The sequence below is a fragment of the Brachycentrus maculatus genome, unplaced genomic scaffold, assembly GCF_059751285.1.
Source record: "Brachycentrus maculatus isolate JH-2025_06_01 unplaced genomic scaffold, ASM5975128v1 h1tg000194l, whole genome shotgun sequence".
Lineage (NCBI taxonomy): Eukaryota > Metazoa > Arthropoda > Insecta > Trichoptera > Brachycentridae > Brachycentrus > Brachycentrus maculatus.
Genome location: NW_028280945.1, coordinates 667501 through 689117, shown reverse-complemented (window position 1 = coordinate 689117; position 21617 = coordinate 667501). Strand labels below are relative to the sequence as shown.

The 21617-nt window shown below is 33.2% G+C and overlaps 1 protein-coding gene and 1 long non-coding RNA gene across 2 annotated transcripts; one reads left to right on the top strand and one right to left on the bottom strand.

Moving 5' to 3' along the window:
• Positions 1-10663: 10663 nt before the first annotated feature.
• Positions 10664-16069, bottom strand: LOC148307709 (uncharacterized). The gene is made up of 2 exons (XM_088262959.1): positions 15681-16069; positions 10664-14883 (listed from the first exon to the last, which is right to left on the bottom strand). Exons 1-2 carry the CDS (start codon positions 15821-15823, stop codon positions 13482-13484), a joined length of 1545 nt encoding a protein of 514 aa, XP_088119085.1. The 5' UTR covers positions 15824-16069; the 3' UTR covers positions 10664-13481.
• Positions 16070-16965: 896 nt separating this feature from the next.
• On the top strand, positions 16966-19307 carry LOC148307708 (uncharacterized). The gene is made up of 6 exons (XR_015837800.1): positions 16966-17024; positions 17104-17184; positions 17472-17708; positions 18428-18517; positions 18617-18705; positions 18850-19307. It is a non-coding gene; the product is annotated as an uncharacterized LOC148307708 (long non-coding RNA).
• The last annotated feature ends 2310 nt before the right edge of the window (positions 19308-21617 follow it).

The window sequence follows — 21617 nt, the reverse complement described above, 5'->3', positions numbered from 1 at the left end:
AGAACTTGCGATCAACTTGTTGAGAAACTTCATCTTTTAGTTCTAATACATCATTTTTTCTCTACCATTTCAATATGTATCTTGTAAACCGCTCGAGAATCCCACTTATCCTGCGTTTATCCTTTGCTCCATTTAAGTTTTATGACTCTTCCATCTTTCTCTACATTTATGCGAGTATGGGCGCAAACCTGCTCTTTACGTTTTCGATATCCTCGTTGTACAATGTACGTAATCCATATACGAGTACGTAGTATTTTATCACCGTGTGTTATTATCTTAGTATGGCTATCACCCACTGCGGCTGAAAGATATTCACACAGAAATAAAAGGCGCACAAGTCGATTTTTTAGAAATCTAAAAATATTCTCAATGTGTATTTGCAGACTTTAATTTTATATTATTTTTTCATTTCGTAAAACCCAGACTTCCATATTCTTCTTCATCTTTGATGAGATGTCAAAAAATAATATGAAAATAACTCCTGTAGTTGGAGATAATCCAGATTTTGTGAACAAGTATTTAGACACACTCAAAATGTTGTAAATAAATTATCTGGTCAAATTATAAGCTTAAAAAAAATAATAAAAATAAAAATGGTATTTTCTGGCGTTTCTCATGTGTGTGATTATAATCCAGGATTCGGACCTCACATACTAATATAAGAGTTTCTGCTTGATAAAAAAGTTTCTTTACATCTCACCAATTGATGTCTCTAGTGAAGTTCTAGTGATTCAAGAACAAGGTTTCTAAATTGGTTCATATATATAGAACGTCCAAGAATTTGAGTAGTGTGGTTGTCAATAATGGGTAGAATTGGTGAATGTTACACGTGTGTAAAGTGGCCACTTAAACCAGCCGATGACGGTCGTCAGCCCCGTAAATACCCAGACTTCCATATTCTTCTTCATCTTTGATGAGATGTCAAAAAATAAGATTAATAGTAATTTAAGTGGATATGTAAGAATTGTTTTGTTGTGTGTTGTTTAACTGACGTTTTATTGTTTTAATCTTGTATACTTATATATAAAATCGATCATTCGGCATATTTTGCATTCAAAAGTCAATGAAAATTTTTGCAACGAGTTGTACATTCATACCCGTATTAACATTTCAAAATTAGGGGAATTATTTGGTTTTGTTTAAAAATATTCGTGCGGTTTCCCCTTGGGTTCCGTCGAATGGTTTTGTACTAAAAGGAGAAACCCCACATTCCCTGTATAAAGCAATCATACTTGCGTGTAATCAATCCCGACTGTACTCAAACCTACCCCTAAGATTAGTTCTTATTATATTTGAAATTTAATATCTGAGGTTTCATTTACAACACCACAATAGACATTCGCATTTTTTCTCGTAAGTTGCATATAATACTAAAATTTGTGGTGTATTGGAGAAAAAATACCATTCACAAAAACCAACTTTATATTTTATATCAAAACTAACTAACTAACTAACCATCACGCCGCTTCCCGCAGGGGTAGTCAGAGAGAATAGATCGCCACACCACTCTGTCCTTGCAAACATACTTCGCCTCTTCCACGTTCATGCATCTCCTCGTACATACCCGCCGATTGTTACGACTCTTAACCTGACCACTTTCAAGTATTTGGCATACCTGATCGCACCATGTTTTTCTCGGTCTTCCTCTGCTTCTTTTCCCGCTAACATTCGCCTCATAAATTTTTTTTACTGTTCTTTCCTCACTCATTCGCTCCACATGCCCAAACCATCTCAACACACTTTTCTTAATTTTATCGATAAAGCTTATATATTTTATATCATTTATATATATTTTTAAAAAATCATATTTCTATGAGTATTCATATTCTAAAATTTAAAAGGTGACATCACTGTTTATATTTTAAATGTGAAACGATCTTTTAAATATTTTACACCAATACCTCTATTTTTAGAGTCTTGTTAGCAGGTAGGATGGTAAAGAAAAAGAACGTAAATGGAGAAATACATATCAAGCACCCAAACCCATTCAAAATAAATATTTCTTATATTTATAATGGCGTTGGCGGGAATAGAAACCTATCGTGCAAACCTTAATATACCTATTCTACAAAAAAAAATGTTGTTTCCCTTTATAATAATTCATATACATTAATAACAAAATCCTGAATGTTGCTGTGATCATTCAAACCAACCAACTGATCAATTACTTTATGAATCATTAATAAAAAATAAATAAACAGGTTATATCCTGCCCTAAAGAACTTCAAAGCAATATGAAAATTATTTTAATAAGATGGTGTTTTACTTCAATCAATTATCAAAACAACCGCAAAGAAATAAATCGAAGAAATGGTACGTATAATGACAATATTCATAATTCACGATCGATTGACTCAGTTTAATATCAGTATTTTTGATGTCGTTATTTTATAATATATCAGCTTTTAGCAATATGCCTGGCGATTTATTTGAAAACTTTGTATTTTCGTAAATCTTGAACCTAAACACAATGTTAACCCGTCATTGACTTAGGGGAGCGATATTTTAACAGATTGTAAGACAACTTACACCCCCTTGTTCTAAGATTGTATCCAACTTGAACCCGATGTTAAATGGCTTGAGGGTTAAGGGTACGATATTATTTTCAAATATCTCTGCTTGTTACGTATTCTGAACACATTTTATTCACATATTGATACACATCTTTTCCACGAGGTAAAAAATATGTTATTTTAAGGTAGATCGAGTGTAACAAGAAGAAAAAAACGCTGTATTCCTCCATAACCCCGCGAATTATAATCACACTGAAGGTTAAATGTGAAACGTTATTTTAGAATCGTTTAAAATATTATAACTGATTATAATTTATATTTGAAGCATAACTTTGCGATTTTCTATTTTGTAATGAAAATGTTTCTTTGTTTTAAAATCACCATAATGATTATATTTATTAATATATATTGATTTTAAAACATAAGTTTCATTTTAATTATATTATAACTGAATGAAAAAACGTAAGTTCCTTGTATTTAATAGAAAAATTTAGGGCTATAAATGGACCGGAATGATCTGGAGTGGTGACCAACCTCTAGTGCATTTGGCTAATGTACACGAGGTCCCAGGTCCGATTCCCAATAGGGCCAAATAATATTTAGTTTAAATCTTATAACGCAGAAATAATCGCCTCGCCTTCACGAAATTAACGATCAAGATAATATCACGTTCATGCGAACCAGTGTTAAAAAAAACTTGTACATTTTATGTTATAAAGCACTCTGCTTCTATCACCGACTACATTCGCCTCATAAAATTGTTTTACTATCCTTTCTTCACTTATTCGATTCATATTCTCAAATCATCTCAACCCACCTTTCTTAAATTTATCGATAATGCTCATCTCAGCCTTGCATTTTTTCTTATATTTTAGAATTCTTCTTCTTCAAACCCTTACCTACATATGAACGCGGTGTTATCTTGATCGTTTATACACGAAGAAAAGGGTAATATTAAATAAATATAAGACTGAAAAATCAATCACGTTTATTTGGGGGTAGGGGAGCTGGGAATCGAACCCTGGACCTCTAGCACGATAGCTGAGCGTGCTAACCATTACACTGTGGAGGCGGACATCCAAATTAGGGGAACCATTTGGATAGTATTTTTTTTGTTAAGGTCAAGGGATGTTGCATCCCTTATATCACTGCGACCATATTAGATCTATTGTGACCTCCCTCTGTGTTACAACTCACTGCCAAGACCTACATGAGTCATGTAACTCATTTATTTATTTTTATCTTTTTAAGATATTGTTTTGGATAGTATTTACTAAACAATATATCTTAAAAATATAAAAAAATAAATGAAAAAAAGTCACTGAAATTTGTGCCGAGTGCTGACTAACGAAATCAATAATTAATTTTACGTTTCATACTCGATTGAGTTTATTTTAGGCTTTGTCGATACATTATCCACAGCGGTATTGCAGCGCTGCAAAATTTGTAAAATGATTTACCTGCGTAGACGAAATTACTCTCAACGTGTATCCGGGGATTAAATATCGCTGCAATCAAATTATTCATCCGACAATTTATAGACTTCCCCTCCAGTCGGCGCAGACCGCCCCCGGAACCCGAAAAGTTACCCCTGCAAGGAATTCGTTTTTCATTAGACCTAAACCATTTGCCCTTCTACCCCAAACTCCATCCCTGTTTATCAAATAGTAAGACGCGAACGTAGGTCCTTGATAAAAATTTGTGATTCATTTACATATTTGCAGATTCGACATGATTTTTTTTTGTAAAAAATATTTCGATGATCAATATGGAAAATTGAGGCGTGATGTGCAATGGTTAAAAATTTTAAAAAAATAAGGCGGTAGGTACTTGCAAACATCTGATTCATTTTTTTTAGAAAATGTATGGGAATAATTTTTTTTAAATAAACATACATTGAAAAAAATATTTTTATATTTTTTTTCAACTAATTTCCTTTTTATAAATCTTTTCTTTTCAAAACCATATGTTTATTTCCAAGAAAAACTTGTATTTAAAAAAAATGTTTGCAAAAAAAAATATTGCGTTAAATATCAGTCGGGTTTAAAGAAAATTAAGATGCGATTTATCGTATGTAAGGCCTTCAAATTTTAAACACCAAGCTTTATTACCAATTTTAAAAGCTCGAGCTTTTAAAATTGGCAAAAAAGCTTTTATTTAGCAGAGACCCTTTTATTAAGATGTATGCAAGACCCTAACCGGATAATTTTACACACTGGGAGACGCCTGAAAAGATGATTTTCAAGTTTTATGCAACTCATAATTTGACCAGTTTTTTTTGTCCAAATTGGGTTTTTCCTAAGCTACAATTCTTTCAATTCTTCAAATATTTTAAGTTGTTTTATTCTTCTTTTTTTCTACCTACTATGTTTCTCCACGTTGAAGGCTTCCAATAACTATGTCATTTTGACTGTATCTTCAGCCGATCTAAATAGTGCCTAAGTGCTAAAGTAGAACCGCATTCGCAAGATTTTAAGCAAAACTATACGTACCTATTCTTCCTATGCTGCATTTATCTACAGCTTTGCACTTCAAGTAACTACAAAAACTATAAAAAAATATGTATTTATATTTTATAGTATTTCTAGTATTTCCTGGAAAGAACATCTAAACAGAATTTCAGAAGACAGACTTCCACGTATCGCCCTTCAAGGCAACCCTGAAGGACGCAGACCCCCAGGCAGACCTCCGAAAATATGGAAAGACAGCTGGGAGTCAACATCCCAAGAGCGACATGCGGAGGCACAAACAGATCCCTAGGATCTACAAAAAGAAGAAGAAGAAGAAGTAGTATTTCCAATGTGAATACATTGAGGGCGGAATATGGTAAAATAAAGTGATAAAAACATTTTTTTAATAAAGGTATGCAATAAATTTATCTCATATTATATTATATATAATGTTTATTCAATATTACCCTGGACTGGTACCTGAAGCGGAGGGCTGATCACCTTTCCTTCGTGTGTAAACGATCAAGATAACACTGTATTCATATGAAGCAGTGCCCTATGCACCATTGGGGTACGGATAAGGGTTTTATTATTATTATTATATTAGGTGTCCTGAAAGTATTGAATAACTTCTGAGAAGCAAAAAAAAATGGAAATAAATCCCCCATTCAACTGAAGCTGACAAAATCCTCAGCGAATGTTTTCTTCATTTTTTTCTTTCTAAAACGTTCTGAAGAGTCCTGAAAAGCTGAAACCGGGTAGGGTAGCAATGTCGGTGTTTGCCTAGATATAAAAATCTACGTGCTGGCCCTGGATATTGCCAAGATATCCCATAAGCATGTATACCAGATGAAAAATTATAACATCACGTTCACTCTAAAATTTCCTTTATAAAATAAGTTTATAAAATAACTAAAATAAACAATTTTAGATGCTCCTAAATATTACACCTCGTGCGAAATAGATTGCTCGCCAACGCAACGTATTCATTTAAAACTTAAATATATAATTTTGACATTGAGTTACATTGATTCTTAGTTCTGCCTTTCGGTTGTTCGATTGCAGGGTATTTTATATATACATATAAATATTATTTATTAATTCAGCATTCAACTGTCGATGAAAACAATTGACGTTTTTGAAATTAAAAATTAAATAAAACTCTTAAAGTGGTATTATACAAGTGTTTTATTTTTTTAAATAATCTATTAAAATCTAAAATAATGAAGAACAGTATCGAAGTCTGGGCATTTACGGGGCTGACGGCTGTCAAAAGCTGGTTTAAGTGATTACTTCACACGCGTGTAACATTCACCAATTCTTACCATTATTGACAACCACACTACTCAAATTCTTGGAAGTTCTATATATATGAACCAATTTCGAAACATTTTTCTTGAATCCTTAGAACTTCACTAGAGATATCTATTGGTGAGATGAAAAGAAGCTTTTGAACTGAGCAGAAACTCTTTTATTAGTATGTGAGATACGAATCCTGGATTATAATCATTCATTTGAAACGCCAGATAATATCATTTTTATTTTTATTATTTTAGCTTATAATCTGACCAGTTAATTTATTTACAACATTTTGAGTGTGTCCAAATACTTGTTCACAAAATCTGGATTATCTACAATTATTGGAGTTATTTTCTTATTATTTTTTGACATCTCATCGAAGATGAAGAAGAATATTAATCACGTCTCACATCCATATTCTTCTTCGTCTTTGATGAGATGTCAAAAAATGATATGAAAATATTCCTAAACCTAATTGGAGATAATCCCGATTTTGTAAACAAGAAATTGGACACACTTAAAATGTTACATTTAATTCTTTTTAAATTAAAGTAAATAAAAGTATCCCATATGTAGGGAACAAATAACTTTTATTTATTAGATTTTAGACTTCTCTTCCTATGCACAGTAGTCAAATACACTAATCACTAATCACTGCACTACAAAGGCGGTCAACACACGGTTAACTCCGACCCATTCCTAGAATGTTTGTGTTAATTAAAGTTGTGAAACTCATTTCCCGTATTGGGTTTTCAGTATTAGGGTTTACACGAGACGGTATTCCGTAAAATGATTCAGGAATAAATAAAGCTAATTTATGGAGAACCGATTTGCAGTAGCACTTATCCGAAAGGTCCACTGTAAGACATCTTTGGATTTTTAATTAAACCCTCGTTATCCCAACTTTGTTGACATCTTGATTGTCTATAGCCCGGAGCAAGATGGCGCCTTATTTGTGGACTGTTGAGACTAAACAAACACCCCTCGCTTCCTACGCCCTTATGAACTACCAATAAAACCATTGCTTCGAGTAGGGGCAGAGAATCAATCTGTTAATATTATTTTTTGACATCTCAACATAGATGAAGAAGAATATGGAAGTCATTTACGGGGCTTACGACCCTCATAGGCTGGTTTAAATGTTGAGATGTCAAAAAATAATATGAAAAATTACTCTTTTAATTGGACTTAATCCAGATTTGTGAACAAGTATTTGGACGCACGTAAATCAATCTGTTCATCCGTTTTATTGAGATAAATAAAAATTGAGGTGTGGTTCCGTGGTTGTTGTCGCGGACTTTTGAGTCTGAATTTCTGGGTTCGAACCCACTCTACCACAATTTGATACCTATTTTTAATATTAAGCCGCCAAAGCGGCTTACTATTAAATATACACACAGTATGAAATTTAAGTACTTTTTAAATAATAAAAACACACATATTTTTTTTTTATAATAATGACACACTCCTATTGAAGTAGTAGATAATAAGGAAGACAAAGGAAAAAAGGAGTTTAGGGAAGGAGGTAGAGGGAAAAACTAAGGGAGGAGGTTTGATGGACAGTTATGTTTCTAATGTTAGATAGTACATAATGTTTCAAGCCTATGACGGTCGAAAGCCCTGTAAATGGCCAGACTTCCATACTCTTTTAAAAAATTACTAATACAAAACTATATTTTTTTACTTATACATATATTTTTTTTTAATAATTCAATTAAATTTTTAAAACCCTTATCCGCACCCAATGGTGCATAGGGCACTGCGTCATATAAACGCAGTGTTATCTTGATCGTTTACACATGAAGGAAAGGTGATCAGCCCTCCGCTTCAGGTACCAGTCCAGGGTAATAATGAATAAATATTACAGTGAAAAAAATCACTTGTTTTTATTTTACCCCCCTTGGAATCGAACCCGGGACCTCTAGAACGGTAGCCGAGCGTGCTGATCATTACACTACGAAGGCGGACATAATAATTAATCATACAAAATGATTTATTTAGGTATGCATCATGATATGTTATTATTATGTTGGCAGTACGCAGCTGGACGTCCCAAACTCTAGCCGAATTCAGTTATTCATTTCACGATCTCGTAAAAGTACTGTGTTCTGTAGGTACTATAGATACAACACGCTCACTTATTCATACTTTCATTTCCTGATACTATAACTGTTATTAAATACGAATCATTTAGTAACTCTCCAGACGGATATACAGGATTGGGGAAGAGGAGAGAGGAGCAATAGGGCCAATTTACACTTCAATTTACTCCCGGTTCGCTCCCCGTAATACGCGTTTAAATTACACTGCGACTATTTAATTTGGAAATAAATACTTTTGGGGGCGAAGAGAACCCCTCGGAAAGAAGCGTCGATTACAATAAATTGTTCAGGAAATTTGATTTTAAGCGGGTTGGAGATATAAATAAATAATTTGTACAGCGAAAGACGTAATGATAGATTTTTAATCTTTAAATATTGACACATTATTAATTTCAATGAAAATTGAAAGCTGTCCCACCGCATGCCCAGATCTGATACAGAAGCATCTAGGCTTCCTGACAGATCAGCTCTTGCCAAGCAATAATTTTTTTAAAATAAGTTGCGAAATTTACTGAAAATGTGAAACAATATTATATTTAGATAGGCAGTGGCAGGTTTATTGAAAGCCTTTAAATGTAAATTCACAGTAAAATCGAGATACACTTTTATAATTTCAATGAACAATATATGTTGGTAGGCAGAAGACTCTCCTGGCTCCGTAATATACGAGATTGAACGGGGATCAGGACCGTCGAGGTGCTTTTTAGAGCTGCCTAGGACAAGGACAATTACTCTCAAGTCGACGTCAGTGGGACCTGACATGACACGAACAGAAGAAGAAGATCTATGTATAAAAGATAAAGAAATGACCCGCAAAGCCTCTAATTTTAGTTTTAGAGGCTTTTCTGCAGGTAGGATAGTAAGGATAGGGAAGCTTAATGTGAAAAATACATCACAAACATCCAGACCAATTGAAAATAAATCTTTCCTTTTAATTTATTTTGTAATTGGCGGGAATCAAACCCGCGACGTCAGTTTTAGAGTCGAGCGTCTACCCAACTACAGGCAGCAAAACCCCTTAATATGTGTTGCTTGTTAGTTTTAATTTTCACCTATAGATGAAAACATCTGTAAGTTTTCGAAACTAGTCGTGTATAATAAAAATAAAACTCATTATGTGGTTTATTACAAGTGCATAATTATTTTTTTTTTTAATATTAAAAGTATGATGTCCTCTCTTTATAATCTAAAATCTAAACCATAGGGGTGGTACTTCCCCTCAGAGAACACTGGAGAGTGCTTCTAGGGGGCACCAGGGGTCCTAGGATACAGATGGGAGGGCTAGGAAGTGGGCAATATATCTGGAGGTCTTTTAAATTAATATTTTTAAAAATTCAAACTATTGAAGAACATTTATTTTATATCTGGCTAAATATTAACACATTCTTGTTAGGCGATTTTTTCATCAACCTCGACCCTAATTAGTAAGTAATTAGGGTCGTATACTAATCACAAGTAACCTTATCACCAGTAACCACAAACCCAATTCCGATCTGTACAATGTTTTTTGGCGTCTCGCGCTGTACTAAAAGTAAACAAATAAAACGCTCATAAGCGTTTCCCGCTCTCTACCAACAGTACGTTAAAGATACTTTTAAGCGTTTCCCATATTGATTGTGTTCATTATATAATTTCACCTTCTAACCCTTTTTTACAACCAGCGGTGCAACATGGCAACATATTTCTTTCTCGGAGACGGAAGCTGTGACGGCACACAGTTTGCGCCCACCTTGTGTGAACAAGTTTCCTGCAAGACATTGGACCCTTTCTGATGGTGATCTGGTGAACTAGATATCAAAGACAAATTTTAAGATTTTTAGTAGCTTAGCAGTAAGATTATCAAAGAACGCCTTCTCAGAAGTACTCACAGATGACATTTTCATACACCCCCAGACCATGAGAGAGGCCTAGAATACTATGGGGTGATAACGTCCAGAAAGATGCACTTAAAATAGGCATTTCTCACTGGACAACTGCTTGCAAAGACAAACTGCAATGAAAGAGGTCTACCGTAGATGGCTTGGGAGAATAAAATGGTCTACTGTAGATGGTTTGAGAGAATAAAATGGTCTACTGTAGATGGTTTGGGAGAATAAAATGGTCTACTGTAGATGGTTTGGGAGAATAAAATGGTCTACTGTAGATGGTTTGGGAGAATAAAATGGTCAACTGTAGATGGTTTGGGAGAATAAATTGGTCTACTGTAGATGGTTTGGGAGAATAAAATGGTCTACTGTAGATGGTTTGGGAGAATAAAATGGTCTACTGTAGATGGTTTGGGAGAATAAAATGGAAATCATTTTGTAAAACATTTATTAGTATTTAAAATAGTGGTACGGTACAGGTTAGGTATACAAAACAAATCAGGATTTGTATATTATCACAGATTACCAAAAATATACAATAATCCAAGCTCTTGCAAGAGAAAAATATTCAAGTTTTAAATGTTCATCTTCAAAATGATTTATTTGAATAGCTCAATCAGAATGAATATCTTACAAATCTAGTTACATTTTATATAACTGTTTAGTTTAAAAAATAAAAACATATTATTACTTCATCTATCTTCTCGATCAATCGATCCTTCTTGCCATAGTTTATATATAAAATAATCAGAAATTTAAGAAAAAAGTGAATGAAATTATAACAAGATCAAAGAAGAATGCGATAATTTTAAAATGCGTTATCTTTATTAATGCTATCCTTATTTAAATACATCAAAAGGATCTCTTCACTAAAATGTGTATTGAAAAATTAAGTAACGAAAAATTAGGGTAATATTTAAGCATCTTAAATTTTTTAATTATTTTTTAAAAAAATCATAAATGATTTGGAATAAGGATATTCGTTTTAAAAGTGGTATTTTGCCATCAAAATGATATTTTTTCCGCATAGTTATTCTGTAACTTAATGCGCAAATACAAATTAGCAGTTGTCGTGACATTGATGCTATTTTTGTCAGCAACACAAATCAGGATAATGAAAATATGCTTTTTCATTACTTTGTGAAAAGACCCTATAATGGATGATTCCATTTATTACAACACAAATAAACTCTGAGATACATAGCTACCTTTTTGTTCATGGAAATTTTAAGAATTCCATCGTATTCTAACATTACTAACATCCTGTTTTTAAAAACACTTTTCTAAAAATCTATAGTTTTATCATTGGTGCTACGCATGGCCAATCACTCGTCTTGGTTACATTCGACATTACATTTATTTCCCTGATAGAGAGACAAGAGAAAAACTAAAGACGCGATGGTGTAGAATAATCATATGAGTGATACGGAAAGAGTATATCATACCTAGAATATCTTCATCCTTGATACACCAATATAAACTTATGACGATAGTACAAGCTACAGAATGTGTAATGGAACACCATGCATTAGTAATTGCGTTAATTGTGAATGGCTCTGATTCTTTGGAAATATGTAAAATACATATATTGTTCTTCTTTGTTATCGATTGTTTTTAAAATGAATATAATTAAGAATATCATATTATGTATATATTCCGGCAAAAAATAGGTTTGATTATTTTTTCATAGACTTTGAAATATTGATTACTTTATATTGAAACATATTGTTACTACACAGTTACTATCATATGTACGCAACATATTACGCCCAAATTGGTTCAAAGTACCAACACAAAGCACATTGTTAGTTGTACTATGTATTATATACATAATACATACAGAGATGGGACATTTGTCAACTCAATGTGTAGCTCACATACTCACGATACATTATATAGTAAATTGATTACAAATAGATATATGTATATACATACTGCCACACTGAGCACAAAGGGGTATAAACATTCAACATACGCATAAGATAATTAGCACTTTAGGTACCAGCCAAAGTGAAGGTGTGTGTGTATCTTGAACACTTGATAAAATTTAAGCTGAATTGAGAATGCAGAGTTGTGAAGAGGCCTATTGGAAGACCACCAAAATGAAAGATGGATGACCTTTGAAGATCTGCAGAATCTAGGTGGCAACTCCAAACCAAAACATCATGACCAAGAAACAAGATGGAAGCAGTCGCCTAACAATAGCTGATGAAGAAAAAGAGAAAAACATGGCATCACATTCCTTAATACAATTGTAATAAATACATAAAAATACCTAATAATGTAATTTACCCCTTCTACGCTTAGTACGGCAATATAGCAAGAGGGCACTACAGCGCTAACATGGCGACACAAAAACATAAAATATAAATATACAAATTTAATAATTACTAAATATCACAACATTTGAATAAAATCTGGATTCATAAATGTTTTTTTTTTAGAAAATAGCGATATTTTATACTTCTTTTCAAAGCTGCGTCTTCTTCCTATGAACTGCTCACAACACTCATTATCCCTAATAGAAAATAAAGTGTTACATACATAAAAATAGATACATCAAAAGACATGTATTAATCTTATTACTAAGTAAAGAGTAGGTGTTGGCATTAAATTTGTTCATGTGTTGATTTCGTGCATTCATAAAATACGTTGCTCCGTTGATAGAAAAGTGACACGATTTTAAAATCACTATTTCATTTTAGCCTTTTTCCTATATCTTCATTTCATAGGTTTCATTTACCTTGAATTTAAGAAAAGTGACACAATTCTATTTACTATTTACTGTGATACTTTTCCCTATATCACTAGATAGGTTTGATTTACCCTTAATTGAAGAAAAATTACACAATTTGATAGGTTGACGATTCTTTTTTTTTTAATTTACCGATCATCCTGAAAAGGAATATAAAATATTATTTTTTAAGCTCGAAATGATTTTATATGAACCCATTTTCTTCTCAAAAAAGGTTACCTTGAATCGTAGTGTCACTTTTTCATCAACATACAAAGTTACCAAATAAAAATAAGATATATTCTATAATCTCATGTTATATTTTACAAAAAGTGTGTCATTTCTTTCTATTTTAATCATGAAGTACACATGCATATTTTAACTTCTCTAAACAAAGATGCTAGTTGAACTAAAAATATGCTTTAAGCTAGGTACACGGATACATATTGAGAAAATAATTTGACTCTGACACAGCTTGTATAATAATTGATGCAATTCTCAAAATCAAATGGTTCGAGTTATTCCTTGCTCTTAAAAAACTCTTTTTGATGCTTCCTTCCGGAAGGAAGTTTGTCAGATTCGTGATGTCGTGTCTTCTCTCGATCGTTCATTCGCTTAAAGTACCATTTCGCTTTGTTTTGTCTTTCTATGTAATCGTAGTCGTTGAGTCCCTTTTCCCTGAAACCTTGACGAGCACTGTACATCTTGTTGTACCAATCTGTGTCCTCATTTTCATGGACATTTTTTTTGTTGTCGGGATTCTTAGAGTCGTCTTTGTCATGGTCCCTCTTTTGTTTACGATAATTCATCCTTTTGATGTACCACTTGGCTTTGTTGCGACTATTAATCAGCTCATAATCGTTGAATCCCTTTTCTCTGAAGTCTTGACGGGCGTCACGCATCTTGTCATACCAACCGCCATCTTCATTAACGACCCCATCTGCGTTTTCTTTCGACGAAGAAAGATGTTTATTCTTTTTCTCGTGTTCGACCTTATTAGTTTTCTTGCCATTTTTCTTTTGGTTATTTCTTTTATTTCTTCTTTCCTTTTTTGGTTTAGTAGACAAATAGCACATGTTTTCTTCAGCTTTACATGTGCCTTCAACATTTTGGTCAGATTCAGGAGCAGCATGTGGTGGTTTGGCTAAATTCTCAGATTTTTTACTGTATTTTTTATACTTGAATGCGTTATTACTGATATTTTCAGGTTCAAAATAAGTTGCTTCATCATTTTTGGCCAGTTCAATATAGCCATCGTCCTGATTATCAAATGAGTCCTTCGCATCCGAGAATTCAAACCGTTCAGCGAGGTTATTCAGGTTTATATTTCCAGACTGGTAGAGCGGATCGGTGTCTAGGGGGGAATTGAAAATATTATTTCCGAGTATCGGTTTCTGGTGAAACTGTCGCAAGTAATCATCGCGGGGATCGTTTTTGATCGGTTTATTGTGTTGCATATATTGGAGCATCTTGATTTTGGATTTGAGGATATCGTTTTCGTGTTGTAGCTTCTGCAGATTGGTGAGGACTTTGTTGACGGAGTTGAGCATGTCGAGAGAACAATTGTCATTTATTCCCCACATAAAGCCGACAGCTAGAGTTATTGCGGTGACTACTGTACCCAGTAGCACGACATTTAGGAAACTACTCACTCTTTTGTTCCTCTTGTGGACATAGGACTTGACCTTTTCATGATTGAGGTAGAAGTCTTCGGGTAGTTCGTCCTCGCTCTCTCTCAAAGTTGTTGTGGAGCTAGTTTCCACATCCGAGCTATGATTTCTAACAGCGTACAATTCGGCAGTTATTGTGAGACTCGGTAAAGGAAATTCCGGAGTTGTCGAGGAAACCTCCTCATCATCGCTAATTACGGCAACACCGTCTGTATCGTGATCCACATCTTCCAAAATATCATCAGTTTCACTGAAAAACGTACAACAAAAATCATTAACATAAACAGATTTCACTTGTTATCACATTCACATTTCAACAGTTAAATACTTTTTATCTTACTATAATAATTATCATTTTATTAAGCTGCAAATACCCTTGTGATTATTTACAACAAAGGTCCAAATAACAGATTAACAAACTGAAGATAGCATTATTAAATAAAACTTCAGAATTATCTAATTATTCTTTTGCTACTCATCCACACCCAATGGTGCATAGAGCACTGTATTAAATTGACGCCGTGTTAACTTAGTAGTAACACCAGAAAAAGGTGATTAGTCTACGCTTTAAGCAAAAATCTAGAATATTGCAAAAAAGGTGCTAGCTGTTTTAAATAAAGAAAATTAGAGTCTTAAATTTAATGAAAAGAATAGTCTACAAAAGCCAAAAAGCAATAAAATTATTCGACTATAATTGTCTTCAATATGATTTATGTATACTTATGTCCAACTTTAAAATATTTTTAAAAAATCAATACATCTCAATACAGATTTTACATTTTTACGAGTCAAAAAACGTGTTTTGAAAAAAAATCTTTCAATACAACCACATTGTTCCATATTTTCATTAATCTTATCAGATAAGAATAGGTTGATATGATATTTTTCCGGAAACAATTTAACAAATTTGTTTACAAAGAAGCGTGAAACTCGCGACGCAAAATGATGCGTCAAAAATAAGAGAAATGAGGAAATGAAATATATTTTGGGAACACAAAGAGAGAGGAAAGAAAGGGACATTAAAAATAACTACAATGGAAAATTTACCTTTTCGGAGAATTTTGGTCACAGCTCGAATCAACGACAGAACATTCAATCTCTGTGTTTTTTGGTATATTATTATCGACAAATGTCCAGCTTTCACTTATATCGGAATCGCTGCTGTTGTCATTTACGCCCGGATCGTCCATTTTAATGTTTTGACACTTCAAAATCCCTAATATTTGTTCGATAATATTTACACACAAATGTTATTTATTCATGACTCGCCGAAAACGCAAGGTTATACTTGACCTTTTCGTTTAATCAATAGAAATTTATAATATTTATGAAAAATACATAGAAATTTCAAGCGGCCCTGACATTTATTTGTTTACTTCCCTCGCGTAAAGTTGCGCAAACTACGTCTCCACAGTTAGTCTGTGGTACCCGACTGTACCCGACCGCGGCGAAAACATCCACAGATGCGCACTATCCTCGCCGCTCACGATATCCTACTTTATCCTCTATGGACATAAACCACAGATTCTACTTTAGACTGCTAACACATTCTTTTCCCAGTCTTTTCCTTTTAAGATTTCCAAATACTAAAATCCCATACTAAAATACCCAACATAAAATTAGCCTTGGAATATTTTTTTTTACAAAAGATATTCCGAGGTTGATTATCGTATATTAATTTTATGCATTCGGAATTCTAAACGCGGGTAACGAAAGCCGATAACGCCTGTTTGCGGACGACCTTGTACAAACTTGTCTGAAGATTCCCAGGGAGCGATAGTATCGCATTATTTTTCATACAAAACTGATTTTGAGAAAATTCCTAATATCTTTCAATTCTACAGAAATGAAATATTTATGCGAACAGCAACATCAACAAAAAAATATATTCTAGGGGAGTTAGACTCGTAAACCGTTAAATTCAGAAACATGTGAAAGTGACGAGATAACATCTAAAAGTATACGAAACACACGAGATTTTTTCACACACCTGTTTGAAAAATGACAATATACAACTTTTATGGAAATATACAATTATCAAACGTGAAATAATCCCGAGGTGCCTACCCATTATGGCATAGAGTATAGCCAGCCTGTGATATCTCGCGGCCATCTTTGATTCCTGCGGTAAGAAGGGTATGAAGGGGAAAAAAATAAATTTTTCGATAGACCTTGCGCAGTAGCTATTTACCGAATGACGTATCCGAGGACCTGAATGGGCTAAATTATGACATCATGCGCAGAACAAGACGAGTTTAAAAATACCTTCTATCATTTCAACTGTGGTTTACCCCCTCCCCAACCATCAAAACATATGATTTCGGTAGGTAAACAAAACTTCACCAAGATGGCCGTTTTCCCGTCGTCTCGCGGACCATTCCATTATCACGGGTATTTTTTTTTTTAATCATTTGAAATAAAATGGTTTATACAAATATTATTAGTTTATATCATCTCTGTTTTGTTTCAGGTGTAAGATTTCAACTAGGCATTCTATATCAATCCAAAAGGAATCAATGTTTCACTGCCAAACATATATTGTGCAAGAAACGTAAGTTTAAATTATTTGCTGATGTTTATCATTTCTGCATTATCACTTTCATTATGTTGTGTAACGTTAAACTAATGTTTTTTTTTAAATTATTATTTACAGTTTGTATGTAACTATACATTGAAATTAATCTTCGTATATTTAATCTTGAATTCAACCGAATTTAGACGGCCATTTTACTACGCACTTGTTTTCTCCGGTTAATTTTAAAATTATTCAAAATATTACATATTTATGTTATTATATTTTAATTGTAATGGTTTTTACAAATCTCTATTTTATTTCAGGGTGTATGGATAAGATTTCAATCAGGCATTATATAACAAAACGAATCTTCGTTTTTGTTTTTGAGTTTCGAGAATCGAATTTGTTTCGAGAATCCAAATCAAGTTTCCATTCCCTGTGAACGAACGAACGAAGGGATGTTATTTAATATCAGTGCGCTAGATTTAAATTTATCACTAATTGGATCCTTCCTCAACCTGCCTCTGCTAAACGAGTATTCTTTAGCAACGAAATACGACGTAAGTTAATTATCTGTTGATGTTTATTATGCTTATTTTATTACCTATTTTTTTTGTACTATGTTACACGCAATATATATACAATGACAGATTTAGAAGGGTTTGAAGTTCCTGATTTCTATAGGACAATACATAACAATGCCGGAGTGGTGAGGAGGATGTTGCAGTCATCAAGAAGTACTTCTACTTGTATCATGATTGAAAGTGAAATAGCAGAAAAAGTGAACCTTAGAAGAGAGGATAAAAGCGAAGATAGCAAAGAAGAAATAACACTGCAAAAAATTAAGTTTTCAGTGTTAAGATCGCATCTCGATGATCTAATAACATTTATCAACTACTCGTCAGATAACGAGGTTCTACTATATTGTACACATTTTCGTAAATTTAGAGGGTTGATTAAAAAAAATTGTTGTTTTTTGAAAGAGTGCAAACAAAACATTTCAAAGCAGGATTACTGAAAGCGTATCGATATCAAACAGCAACATCACTTCACGACGAGTGTTCGAAGACAATATTTTTTTTTAGTTTTGCATTGTTTATTTATATCTAAATACAGTGTTCATATTTTGAACAAGAAAAAAATGTTTATTTTAAACCTATTTTCTAACCTATTCTCTCCAATTAGTCCATTTTATCGAGGTTTTATTTCTCATATACATGTATATAGATTCTTGTGGCTCTATTACATACCCAATATTAATTTAATTATATTCTTACAGCTCTCCGTTCCGAGTTATCTAGTGCTAGCGGAGCTCTCTAATTATTATGACCAGCTAGCAGAGCCTCTTTGTTTACTCTTGAACCCCGGTGTATGTATCTTTTTCTTTTGTGGAATCGTTTATTTTACTTCAATAATATTTTAAAATCAATATATTATGTCTTGGTATTAATTAAGTTAAAATTTTCAGCTCTTTATTCCGTGTTACCGAGTACTAGCAGAGCTATCCAATGGAATCAGCAGCTAGCAGACCCTTTTTATTAGCTACTGAACCCTGTGGTATGTATCTTCCCATTAATGTAATTATCAAATTTCTTATTCATTCGTTCTCATACACACCTTTTAATATTATACACGTTTCTGTGGAATTCTATGTTAAAATATTTTACTACTTTACATTTGATGCAATATAATTTATTTTAGGAGTACAGCCACCCGTTTTGTCAATTTTATTGGAGAATCGAGAGTCTCTAATCTGACTCCAAGGAATCAAAAGCTGAACATGGGCCATGAAGACGAAGAAGCAACTTCGATATGTTCAAAAGAAATCGACAACATTTGAACAATGGCACAAGGCTGCTCGTAGATATAAAGAGAGGAAAGTATTAGTACAATACCTTTCGTTGTTAAATCTGATTCCTTATAGATTTATTTAATGTCAGATCAAACAATCGCATCGCCATAAAAGGTAAATGATATACCTGAAAAGATAAAGCTCTTGCTATCGCTTTATATACAGAAGGACCTAAGGGCTACAGGTTACTGGCTAAACTCTGCTTTGCGTTCTCCAGTAACCATTGAAAAATAACTATACTTAATTATGCTGAAACCCGGCATTAATGACATATTATTTAATAATTTAAAAACAAAAGAATATAAAATTATATATTATTATTATGATATATCATAATAATGATAGATCAGTAAAAACTTGTAATTGTTATATTTTATGAAATGAGTCCTCATGTAAATTTCAATTTACGAAATGGATTTATCGAAGTGCAATGTTTTTCGATCACACTTTAACTATTAGGATAAAAGGGCTTTACACACCTTACAAGCAACCTCAATATTTTTCTTTTTTTGAAAGTGGTGCTAAACATGCAGATCTGAAGGGTATTGTTCTAACTACAAAGAAATTTATTTTATTTGGCCTTAAGCCTATAGCTATTGTGTGTGATCAGGTTACCACTGTGTTATTCTAAAATTGTTTAAATGAGGCCGATCTTATTTATTTATATCTAAAAGTACATTTCTATAATATATAGGTCCAAGAAAACTATTCAGTATTCCTGGTGACTTTACAATTCGATATATGTATTTAACAATATTTCTTTATTGATATGAAACATAAATACAATATTTGGTAATGCCTTAAGCTCTTTCATTTAAAGTAATGCACATTAGTTGTAAACAAGAAGGCTTTTTGGGACCTAGTTTGAGCACTACACTGAATTTTACTGTCCGGCAGTCAGGTTAGCATGAAAAAACGGATGATTGGCTTGTGCACTTGTCCGTCTTTCTCCGGATCGGTGCGCTCGATCGGTGCACGATCATGGTTAGCATGAACTCGATCACTAAAGCTAAACCGTTGAAATCATTTTTATTTGCAATAACCGGACTGCCGAACAGTAAAATTCCGTGTAGTGCACAAGGGCCCTTAGGGCGTTTGTCCACTACACGGCATTTTACCGTCCGGCACGTCAGTTAGCGTTTTTAAACGACGATTGGCTTGGATTGGCTTGTGCTTTACTCCATCTTTCTTCGGATCGGAGCTCTTGATAGGTGCGTGAACACGTTGCGCGTAAATTCAATCACGATACACTGTCGTAGTCGCTTTCACTTTTCAAAACCTGACTGCCGGAGGGTAAAATTCCGGGTAGTGGACAAGCGACTTTGTGTGTGTAATTTTAAGTACAATAATAATTTTATATATTCCTGTAATATTGTAATTTTCTTTGATTTGATCCAGAAGATTATAGGTTTAAGAGAACTAAGAGTTCTTCTAACAACTCGAGTATGTAATTGGTTCACCTTCTGGTTCAGTCAAAGTATGGATATAATAAACCTTTTTACCAGCTAAATGATTTTTTCATTTTTCAATTTCATTGAATAATGTCAAAATCAATATAGCCTAAATATGTCATCAACATAAAACTCTGTAAAATGCGTATTTTGCCATTTTCTTGAAAAGGCGGGAAAATGACGAAACGCATTTTACAGAGTTTCATGTCGATGGCATTTTTAGGTTATTTTGATTTTGACATTTGAGCTTCTTCTTCCTTTTTGTCTCTATAAGGCTGTCGAGTGTATCGATCAGCTGATTTTTCTGCGTAGGCTATTTTTTAGTGTGAATAGTGAGAATATTTAATTTTCTTGATTTTTTTCAACATGTATAATCATTTACCATACTAATTTGACTGAGATATCAATCTTTACTAGTATATAATCTTTGAGTATAGCGATCTATTTTTGTGTTATTATGTTGCTGGTAATTATTGTTTTTTTTTCTTCTTACTATTGGCAGCAGCGACACCGTGAAGGAATTGCGGAAATCAGGGGGGGTCGACTCGCAAACGTCAGATTGTTCAAAAAACGACCAGAAAATGACGAGACACACTAATACACTAACAAAAACACCTAAACGGGAACGAAAAATACGAGATACTAACAAGTTGTTCAAATATTTCAAATAAATATAGACAGACTATGGTTATGGACAATTATCGATAGAAAAATAGAAATCCGTCTATGAAGAACTTCATAATATTGAGTATTATGCCAAAGTTAAAGTTAAATTTTGCGTATGAAAGTGTAGTTTTTCTTACTTAACACAACGCTCCCTTGAACTTCTGCAGCACCCCCCAAATGCAAAAAATTTAAAAACGCCTAGCCAGACTTCCAAAACGCCCACAAAGGGGCGCTGGCACCCCCGTTAAAGAACATAACTTCAGAAAGTGGTGGGCACTCCTTCCGCCCTTTTAAAATATTGTATTTTCTAGAATTTTAAATATAATATAGTAATTTGAAAATTCTATCGTTTTTGTTTTTGTTGAAAAGCCTTATATTTATACATAGTTTGGGATAATAATTTCAAAAAAGTTACCATTACCATTTACCATTGTAAGGTTGAGTTGAGTTACCATTATTAATCGCCTGAACTCTTTTTATAAATGTCGCGTTTTAGCCGT

Bases quoted from the DNA above. Each gene is read 5' to 3' on its own strand.
- LOC148307709 (XM_088262959.1), bottom strand. From the start codon at position 15,823: ATGGACGATCCGGGCGTAAATGACAACAGCAGCGATTCCGATATAAGT. The intron at 14,884-15,680 runs GTAAATTTTCCA...TACGTTTTTCAG, and splicing joins GACCAAAATTCTCCGAAAAG to TGAAACTGATGATATTTTGG.